The sequence below is a fragment of the Sparus aurata genome, chromosome 22 (assembly GCF_900880675.1).
Source record: "Sparus aurata chromosome 22, fSpaAur1.1, whole genome shotgun sequence".
NCBI classification, from domain to species: domain Eukaryota; kingdom Metazoa; phylum Chordata; class Actinopteri; order Spariformes; family Sparidae; genus Sparus; species Sparus aurata.
Genome location: NC_044208.1, coordinates 6,411,033 through 6,422,234, shown reverse-complemented (window position 1 = coordinate 6,422,234; position 11,202 = coordinate 6,411,033). Strand labels below are relative to the sequence as shown.

The 11,202-nt window shown below is 42.2% G+C and overlaps 1 protein-coding gene across 1 annotated transcript in view; it reads right to left on the bottom strand.

The window, feature by feature from the left end:
• Positions 1 to 6,399: 6,399 nt before the first annotated feature.
• Positions 6,400 to 11,202, bottom strand: part of cnih3 (cornichon family AMPA receptor auxiliary protein 3) — a 96,681-nt gene continuing 91,878 nt past the window's right edge. The window contains 1 exon segment of the mRNA XM_030405838.1: positions 6,400 to 8,080. Coding sequence (XP_030261698.1) covers positions 8,053 to 8,080 — 28 coding nt within the window. The 3' untranslated portion in view covers positions 6,400 to 8,052.

The following is an 11,202-nucleotide window of genomic DNA, read 5'->3' as shown; positions in this document are numbered from 1 at the left end:
CAGCACAGGGATGCAGGGATACAGATAGAAACAGGAGGTGCATCACAAACAGAACAGATGGACTCAAAAACAGAGAGGGGAAGGACCTAAATACACAGGGGGTGATAACAGTTGATGAGCTAAAAGGGTGGGAAAACAGACAAAGAGAGGAAATGAAAAGCAAAACATATGACACAAGGGCACAAAACTTCAAAATAAAACATAAAATAACAAAAGCAGTGCCTGGAAGTCAGGCTGATGAAAGTAGTGAGGCTGCTGAGCTTCACAAAACCAAAACAATTAGCTCAAACATGCTAAAGAAAACTTCAGACAGCTCAGGGGAACTGTCAAGTTGGGTAATAGTTGGTGGTTGGTCCCCCATTAGAGGAAGCTCTTGTACTAATTAACAGTGTAATACTAATTTAATTTAATTGGGTATCGATTAGTGCAGCTTTAAAGAAAGTCAGGTTCAGACCTGGACTTCCACACTTTTAATAATAACACAATTAAAAAACACAAACATGCCTTTTTGTATGGTGACTGGAAGCAAAAAAAGAGGGATCGAGTAAAAGCTACCACTGCTTACCAGAAGATGTTGAATGTAGCAGGCAATGGCTGCTGATCATGAAAATCAAAACAAACACATTTGATGAAAACACTTATGTTAGATTGTTGCTGCTAATCATTGGTATTTTTAATCTGTCATGTTAGACTGAAGAGCAAAGTGCCAGTACTTTGACTGCCACAGTCAGTGGGACCTGTTGCTGCTTCAGCCAACATTTAAGTTGGGCATGTTCAACAGGTAAGACTTTAAAAAAAAAGTATTACTATTATTTTTTTAATTTCATATATTATTTGTAATCCTGCAAGAGAAAATTCTTTTTTTCCACTCACATTACACACACAGGCGCACACACACACATGCAGTGTTAGGGGTTAGTGCCTTCCTCAAGGGCACCTCGGCAATGCCAAGGATGTGAACTAGCATCCTCCAACTACTAGTCCATATCATACTTTCCAAGTGGGACTTGAACTTGAACTGGCAACCCTCAAGTCCCCAAGCCAAGTCCCTACGGACTGAGCTATTGCTCAAAATGATGAGATGAGAAACAAAACAGATAGTGAAACCTCAACACCAATTTGTCGATCCACAGTGGAGGGTAGGGGTATATAGCAATATTTTTCACCGCCATTTATTTGAATGTGATGTAATTAAGTTAGTTGTTTACAATACAATAATCAGTACAATAAGAAGTTTAGAGTACAATCATCCTTTACGCATCTCTGTTTTATTTGTGTTTTGTCGTATTCGTTTGCTTGCACTTTCTCATCATTTTTAAGCACCCTTTTCCATTTTATGTGTATTCTGTCATAAGGCTTCTTATCTGTTATAATTGTATGTACCAATTCTGTTAATTCACTTCACAATAGGTAGCATAGAAACTTTATACAATCTTTTCAACATAGGCTAAGTAACTTAGCTGTAACTACGAAAGGCGGACAGTAAATAAACAGTGAATAATATTTAGTGTTGGGTGGGCTCCAGGAGTTCCACGTTATAGTGGGAGACACCTGCTGCAGTTTGCCATGGTGCCCATTTTTCTACTTCTTTTTTTTGGCAGGTAGATCAAATGTGTTGTGAAAGGAATCATAATGAACTCTCTCCACTCAGTCCACTCTTTAATGACTTCACATCTGGAAGGCTGAATTTTATAAGCAAGAAGAGCGAGTTGAATATATCACGCAAGAGCTTTTTTAATATGAGAGCGCAGGTTAACCAGGTTTTGTGATATGTGGACGGTGATCTTTGGTTAAACGTGAGCCAGGAGTCTGCTTGTACTGCATATCCTAGCATTTATGATTATATATGCATCACTGTTCACCCGTGTGTGCCTGTTCAGTTTAATTAAGAGTTCAACTTAAGGTGGCGCAACCGGCCCAGGATAAAATGTTGGCATTTAAGGTTTCTGGAAACATGAAGTTACAGCATAAAGAAATTTTTTCAACACGTCTGTGGTTTTATAGAAATGTACATCTCGAACATTTGTTTCTGGCGAATGGGTTGGATACACATCCCACACAGTCGAAGTGACGCTGTCCTGAGGCGTATTGCATTCTGTTAATGTTTTGATGCTGATTTCAGTTGCTGTTTGAGCTCTGACACACAGTCGGAGATGCACTTGTTGTTTGGTCTGCCAGTTTAGTTGCCATGAAAGTTTACAGAAAAGAGTTGCACACACAACTTCATCCACAAAAGCTGCACGGAGGATTATCGCTAATTAATACAAGCAGACAGGCAAACAGATCTTAGGGGAGATAAAGAGAGTGAAGAGGTGGTGGTGGTGGTGGGGGGAGAAAGATGGCAGACAAACATGTATATATAGAAATGAGTGAGAAGAAGACAACGGGGAAGAGAGAGTGAGTGGGATGTGCAAAACTGGGCGAGTGTTAGTGTGTGTGTGTGTGTGTGTATGTGTGTGTGTGTGTGTTACAATAAAGACAGTGAGCAAAAGACAGTTAATCAGTAATCTATATTGGGGATTCCCTAACTTCATGTTTTATGGTTAAATATAACAAACAGGACTTGTGCCATTATTATTTTAAAAGTGAAGAACTTTATTTAAAATTGACCAGTCGGCCAGTGGAGTTCTGAGCTGTTGGTTCGGAGCCATCTCTTGTGATCCAGACACAGACGGCCAGATGGTGAAACCCCCTTCCTCTCACCATGGATGTTATGGCTAGTGCAGTGTGACAGAACGACCATCTGAAGCACACAGGACACTGACAGACCGCCTGCCCAGCGCTGCAGGACAGCACCAACACACGTGTCAAGGCCCATGATGCTTAGCTGCATGCGCCACCCCCTCCCCCCCCACACCCACACCCACAACCCTCTCCCTCTCTGTCTGAGTGTGTCTGAGGATAAAAGGATCACAGTGGAAGACGGTGAAGGACTTGCAGTGAAGGCAAAAACTAGTGGAGGACAGAAGTTTTTGCGATAAGGTGAGAAACAGCAGTCCAGCTCCCTGTGGATGTGTTCAGATGGCATTAAAGCTGGGAGGTGTTTGGGGACAAAGTGTCTGAGTCAGTGAACAGGACTCAAGAACAAAAAAATAAAGGAAAAGCTGACTCAGTGGCTCTTAAACACAAAGTCACAAAGCCAGACACTGGTCCTAATGTTGTTTGAGTGCAACGTAGGAGAGACACTTTTGTGAAAAAATTTGAGATGGAACCTTATTGTGTCAATAATCCTGGGATCACCTCTCAAACAGGAGTGGGACTAAAGGAACTGGTGAAAGGAATATAGACCTAATCAGCCTGACTTCTAACTAACATCAGTTACTCACACACCTGACAGTTGAGCTGGATTGCGAGGGTATGTGCTATCAACAAACTTGTTTATTTCTATTGTCATTTTACAATTACAATTAGGGCATTTATCAGACACTAAAGTGACAATAATTCATACATGCATTCATACACTGATGACGGTGCCGACCAGCACATCAGGAGCAGTTTGGAGTTCAGTATCTTGCCCAAGGACACTTTGACATGCAGACTTGGTGAATCGAACCAGCGACCTTCTGATAACCTGACGCTGGCTCTACCCCTGAGCCATAGCCACCCCATTTTCAGCCATAAGGACAATGTTTAACCTCTTAAGCTGGACCGGAGCCCAATTGGGCTATTTTTTGAGCATCTATAGTAACATATAAGTTAAATATATTATTTGGTACCTGAGAAATTTTAAATGGCACAAATGGTGCCAAAATGTACCAATATGTGCCAAAATGGCACATCTCTAGTGACTCTGTACTAAAACCTCTCTAATTTTGTTCTGATTCACTTTATTAGGATAAAAGTTGGCAGAGGTAATGTTCAGATGTTTTGCTGTGGTTTGTTAGAGAGCTGTAGCTGCATCTTTCCTCAGGGAGTCTCACTCTAAAATTGTAATTCTTTTTAAAAATCCTTCTTTTTATGCTGTGTGCCAACCTCATTTACTCTGAACCAGTGAAATATGTACTGATACTTACACAGCTGAACAATTACTTCAACTGTTCCCTTTATAACCTTGACTCAAAAAGACCTTGTAGTTGCAGAGATACACTCTATTAATTGTCAAGCAGAGACCCAAAATTAACGTTAGTTCTTAACAGATTGTAAGAATAAATTGTTATTTTTCATAAAAAATCTTATATATTGTCTCTGGAAAGCCCTCCTCCTGAATATCTAGTCTGCTCTGATTGGTCAGCTCACACACACCTGAGCCAGCAGAAGTTATGCAAAGGTGTGACGTAGTACGATGTCAGGGAATCACAGTGTTAAAGGCTGGACTACTCACGGCTTTTCAGGCACTTCAAGAGGCTGTACAAATAAAGATTGATTGATTGACTGACTTCAGGAACAGTGTTTTCTGTGGAAGAGAGGAGCTTCTGTTGGCACAGACTTTGGGCTTTTTAACTTTCAAAACCTTTAATAAGCACAAGAGCCTATGTAACACACTGAAGGAATTTTAAATTAAAACTAAGGTCTTCTTTAAACATGGTGGTCCAACCAGTCTGCGGTTTCTGCCGTGCTTGGTTTATGTTACGTGTTGCTTCACTAGCTACAGACAACACAGAGCGCAAGAGCACTGGGGAACAGGCACACTGGGGACACTGATGAACCAACAAAGAGCGAGGGGGGAACACAGGCTTGAATACATAGCGATTATTAACTAATGGTACCCAGCTGTACACGGAAAAAGTTGTGGGGAAAAAGACAAAGACAGGAAGTGGAAAGTAAAACAAAAGTGAACAGTAAACAACTAAGCAAAACCTGAACCATGACACAACGAGGATCAGCATGTCAGTCTATAGATTTCTGTCAGTCGGATGGTATTTTATTCTTTTCTGTACATCAGGTTCTTCGCTAGAGATAGACTACAGTCAATTCAGTCACTTCCTCCTCCTGTCCTGTCACATTAAAGGTCTACTAGGCAATTCACCTGATGACTTGTAGGAAAATAGAAGCAAGTGATGTATTTGTCACTAAGGTTAGCGCCGACTGCTGGCTTTGCACACAAGTCCTTTTTTGTGTTGAGCAAATCAGTCAGTTAATGACGACCAGCACGCACTATAATCATGGCGGGTCAATTACTTTCTGAAAACGTGTTCACCTGAAGACAGAATGGGTGTGTGAATGAAGACCTGCAGAGTCACAGCCTGTGTCGACACATGGTAAAGTTCCTGACAGAATGAGTACTGCTCTCCTGTGAGCCACGTCAGTCCATTCTAACAAAGCTGACTCACCATCCTGCGTTCACACTTTGGAAAGTTATGTGTTTGAACTCATCGTGAGTCAAAAAGCCCGTTTCTGCCGGGCCTTCGCAGGGAGAAAGTACCATTATGCATCAGTGAGCTTCAGTCCCATGCAGAGCGAGATTAGAATTGGCTCCCTCGCTGTGAAAAGTTGAAGAAACAGAGTTTTACAGACAAAAAACCTCGGGTTCCGGACGGCTGAGCGCAGCGTGCCAGAGCCGCGGGACAAGAGCTCAATGTCATTTCACAGCTTTAAGAGGAGGGCTGGATGCTGGCGAGGATTTGGGGAAGAGAACAGAGACAGAGGGAGGTGGAGAGGAGGAGGTACGGGAGCGGGGCTAATCCAAATGCATCACTGCCAGGCTGCACGCACACACACACACACACACAAGCACACAATGAGGGGCCAAAAGGTCAGCAGTGTGTGTCTGGTTTAATTATGATGAAATATATGCCAGTGATGTGGACAGCACCCAGGTGCGCACTGGGAAGACAGGCTGTCACCAATCTGTCAGCAATGGTCCGCCACAGCTTGGACACTTGCTCAACTGTACACACACTCACGCACACACACACACACACACACACACACACACACACACACACACACACACACACTGCCGTTCACAATGAACCAGGCACTCATATTTTGAGTACTTTCTCACTCTCTTATAGACAGTGGTCAGTGTGTGCGATAGCTTCCTGTCTCCTATCCTGCGACAAACTGACGCTTATACAATGAAAGAAACGACTCAGTGTATTTAATGCTGAATTTACAAGGCACACATCATTTAGAATCTGTGTAGTGTAAATGGCCATTACATGTTTCCAACTTTTGTACCCAGCTGCGGAGCCAGGTGCGATCGCGCTCTTTCATTTTCTTTCCATTGATTTTATCAAGTGCATGAATATCTCTATTCAAAACCTGAACATACTGTGTGAACTTCAAGTGAATACGCAAGTAAATCTAATTTGCCCCCCACCTCGTTCCTCTCCTGCTCCCCTGCGTGTGGTTATGAATCTTATGCACAAGGAAACATATTAAAAGACAACACAGTTTTTTTTTTAAATGAACAAGGAGTGGAAGTGTATATCTATAATTAAATAAAAACAGCAAAACTTTGATTTTAAAATACTTTATTTCATAAACAATATCTAAATTCAACTTGGTCGGTCACGTACACAGTAAGGATAGAAAATGCTTGAGTTAGAATAAGAGAAAAACAACAAGAATCGGGCATTCCCATCTGCTCCTTGAGTGGCGCCGGCTTAACGCCGTGAGCTCATCGTGTGGCGATCTAAAGAGTGGTCTGGTGCTTAGAAAACTGTGCTACACGTGGAGGGTTCAGGTTCAAGCACCTGCCCTGCCGAAGTGCCTGTGAGCGAGCTACGGAACTGATTGAAGCTGCAGGGGAGATGGCCTGTAGTAGTCGTATTACGTCACCATCTTGCTACAGTTGCGTCGAGACGAATCAGAGAAGACACGTTTTTACATCCTCTGCTTTTTATTCACTGCTCGTTCTTCCTTACCATGGCGTGGTTACACTGGCAAATGAGGTTTCCTTTTAAAATAGAGCGTGAAGACAAGCCCTCGGTATCTCACAAATAGACGTAAATAAATCAATTAAATACTGAAAAGACAACATTTTGGTCCGTGGTGTAAATCGAGCTAGAAAAGATTCACATTGTCTCCCCGTCTTCGGAACAGGGCAGGATAGTTCTTTTCATGTTGGAAGACCTTCACCTGTGTGGCTAGACTATCATAAATGATCCCTAATATGTAGCCAAATATTGCGGAGTATTGTGCAAGACACTATTTGTGCAAAGAATGTGTGCTCCTCTACTATAAAAGCTTGGACAGGTGTCAGTTTGGAGATTCAGAAAAAAGCTTCCCACAATAGAACGACACTAGGACAACACTAAGAAGGCATTTGCTGTATAGAATACCTTTAGCTTTAGATCATAATTCAATTAGAAACGCCTTTTGTTAAAGAATACACCAAAAATGCACACGTCACAAAAGCCATTCACGTAATGTTAGAAAGAAAAGCCCAGGGGGCCGTGGACTGTATGTGCCGTCCGGGAGAGGAGGAGGGGGGGGGGAGATATCTGGCTGCTCCGGTGTTTCCCCCTGAGCGCTCTCTTTTCTGTACAGTGTGATCCGTCCATCCACTCGTCCACCTATCCCTCTTTTCCTGACTCACCGGTGAAGCTACGGTCGGCGAGGCGTCGAGGAGGAATGACTCTGAGGGGTCGGTGAGCTGTGCTGTGCTGTGCTGGGCCGGACAGTGCTTCACCATGCTGTGCCTGAGACAAACTGTGCAAACGCTACTGTGCTCTCCGTCCTTCGGGCTACCGGCGCTGCTACTGTACAGAGAGTACGGTAGCACTCCAGAGGAGGCTGCGGATGTGTGTGTGTGTCTGTGTGTAGTGTGTGTGTGTCTGTGTGTGTGTGTGTTACAAACGTTGGCCAGGCAGTGATTAAACTCGGATCTCTCTCTATGACCAGTCAAACTGTAAACAGGAGTTTTAGTCTTCAGGTTTTATATACAGCTGAGCGTAAAACATGTCCGTCCTCCCGAAGGAGACTGAGCAGGAAAAGAAGCTCCGACCTCCATCCGGTTCGTCGTTTGGCTTCACAGCAACAAAATGTTCCTCCTTCTCAGCTTAAACTTTTACATTTCCTGTCTTTCAGTTCGACACAACGGCAGTCTGTGTATCCAGAGGTGCTTTATTTTTTTCTGCTTCTCTCCAGTTGCTGATATATCAGTTGTTATGAGGTAACCAAGGAGTAGATCATACTGCAACACAAGAAGAAGAAACAGGAGAGAGGAAGTGAGTCGACGCCCGTGCGACTGGACGGGGGGGGGTGACAGAGTGAAAGTTACATAACAAATCATTCAATGGGCTGTTTGAAGCATTCAGATAACGAGCACTGTGTGTGTGCGTGTGTGTTCAAACATTTCATTGATCCATAGTTAGTTTTGTTGCTGATTCATCTCAATACTGCTGTCTCAACCGCCTGCAGCTTAAGTTGGGGGTCTGTTTGTCTCCTTGAAAGTTGGGGACTTATTTATTTCAGCTGCTGACAGATACCTTTTTAGATGTGACGTCCCTTTCAAGCTCCTCTGTCGAAATCTGCATTATTCAGAATAATGCTGTGTTCACATATACTGTTAAAGCTTGCATTATGCTCGTCATCGAGGCGCATTGATCAATGTGGCATTCTTCCTACAGTATGTGCAGGGACTGTGAGGAATCCCACCATGCTCAGCGCCTGCCAATAGAGTCGCGTCACGACCATTATGATAGTAATGGATCAGGGCACGATTATGTAACTTTTCAATCCAATTCAAGCAACCAGAATGGTACTCAGTAGAGCGCATACATCTTTCAAGGCCCAACAGTCCCCTTCAACTCAACCACTGAGTTAAAGGGGACATTTAACATATTAACATTCACATTTAATCTGCTGGATCTAGTACTCATAGATACCATCAACCTTAATACATCTGATTTTGATGATTTTGATTATGGAAAGGCTGGCCGTCAATTTGACAGAATAAAACACTGTGAGTGATCTACAGTGACGTCGGTAATTAACACTCAGCACTGTCAATAACGTGTAGAAAACTCCCTCGCTATCTTGATGCTGACAGTGTGTTGTCAGTATGAAGATGGAGCTCAATGCTCGACAGACTATTTCTACACCGCACTTTTATAATAGTGAAACATCTGAATACTTCTTTCACCACTGGTAATTTATCACCATCTAGACTGAGGCTAATAACTGGAACTGTTTCATGCCGTTGTGATAGCTTTCCGGAGTTGTAAAATCTTGACTCTTAGTATTATGCACTAGTTTGGCATCCTGCTCAAGTTCAGCTGCTTTTTAAAGCTTGTCTTCAGGGCCGAGAAAGTAAAGTTCAGCCTTCCAGAAGAACACTGGCTGATGTTAACTTATTGTATTCCAATCAGTCGATGACAGGAGATAGCAAGACAAAAAAAGGATTATTTTAATAACAGAGTATTGTTAAAAACTGCAGTGTCTGTAGCAAGTGGTGTGATCATATGTGAATCACAGAAGCACAGATGCTAAAATATGCAGATTCTTTGCTCACATAAAGCCTTCTACAATCTTTCGTCATGCAATAAAAGAGTATGTGTGAACACAGCCATGAGTGTAGAAACACTGGTGTACGTTTGAATGAGTTAAAAACTGCGCTGATCATTTCATCTTGACGTCTGTGATGTTTCAAACCACTCACTGTGTGTGGCTGCAGAAACACTCCAGCTGTACCTTTACATAGCATCACTGACAGTCATTGAGTCACGTTGATAATACTGAAGACCATTTGAAGGCTTATTATCTACAGCAACACACATTGGTTTAAGAGGATACAAATCATAGAATTAGTGTATTACTTTTCCAAATTGATTTAATTTATTCAATGTTGCTATTGTTGAGTGCCCACGGTAGAATAGCTAAATATAATAAGATTTAAAAACATAATAAATACTGTGACAAACCATCTTGAAATACAGTTTTCAAAACACAGTAAAACTGCAACAATACGGTGTTGTTTCTCTTTCCATGAACTTCTACATCGACTGTCTTAATATTGTCTTAATTTTTTTTTCTTTTACATTTTTAGGTTTTTACCATGACCTAAAAGTGTAAAAACAACAATCCTTCCTGGCATGTTTGTGCTGTTTGATTCATTTCAGCTGTAGAGATGTTGCCACTGAATGCAAAAGAAAAAAACAGAAGCAGATGAGCATCATGTAATGCAATGAGCATGTATACAAGCTGTAAAGCGGACATTGCTTGGTGACGAAGTGATTTCACCAGAGTTTAAATTTCCTCCTTCCATTTAAGTTTTTTTTTTTTTTGCGATGTTTACCTGAAAAAAGAAAGGCGATTAATAAAGGACGGCGTGACACAGAAACAGCCACAGATTGGGGATCCGACACTTGTCTCACTGAGCTGCGACTTGACAAGAACAGATAGGCACCTCGCTGACAGCAACTAATGCGTCCCAGCGTTTGTATTCATCCCCGAGGCCTTTCGGCGCTCTTAACACCTCCGTTAATCTCTGCTGGTGAGAAGACTGCAAGTTCACTCTGTTGACTCATGAATATCCATGGACGGAGAGAAAAATATGATGCAGAGAGAGAGAGAGAGAGAGAGAGAGAGAGAGAGAGAGAGGAGGATATACAGTGTGTGAGGAGAGAGACAGACAGATCAAGAGTGAAAGGCTGCTGCCTCCTCGGAGACTTGACCTCCTCCCATTAAAACCTCGGAGAACTGGCTCCATCATTAGTAGATTGACTTGTAGCTCTTTAAATTACAGCTCCTTCACTTGCGCAGCCTAATTAGACATTAACTAAACATAATGTATGCTAAAATATGACTTGTTATATGAGATGGTGTAGCAAAGAGGAGAACCGGCACTTAGGTCTGTGTGATTATGGGGGGAATATAATGCTGTTCAATTTGCGAGATATTAATTATGTATCATATTATCTTGATGTAAGGGGGGAACGCCTTTGCACACGATCATATGTTTGAAATGAGTAACAGCTGTTCTTTTAAAAGAAACGTGTTAAAAGTTTATTTTCAAAAAACGTCTATGATATTTTTACGTTCAGTCACAGCCAAGAGACCCTCTGCATTTTTTTAATTTTGTATGTCCAGGTGGGCTGGATGCTGTTATCAAGTGTTACTAGCCATTAGACCAGGGACTGTACTAGAAATGTGTCCAAGTTCAATTAAGTCCCCTTGAATAGTAGAGCCAATAAGGCGAGGTGAATTAGCGCCGAAAACATGCTCTTTACATGACACCGTATTACAGTCGTATTACACAGCCGGCGTCGGCGAGGTCACATCCAATTACTGTAGCTCTAATTAGAGTGCAGCACG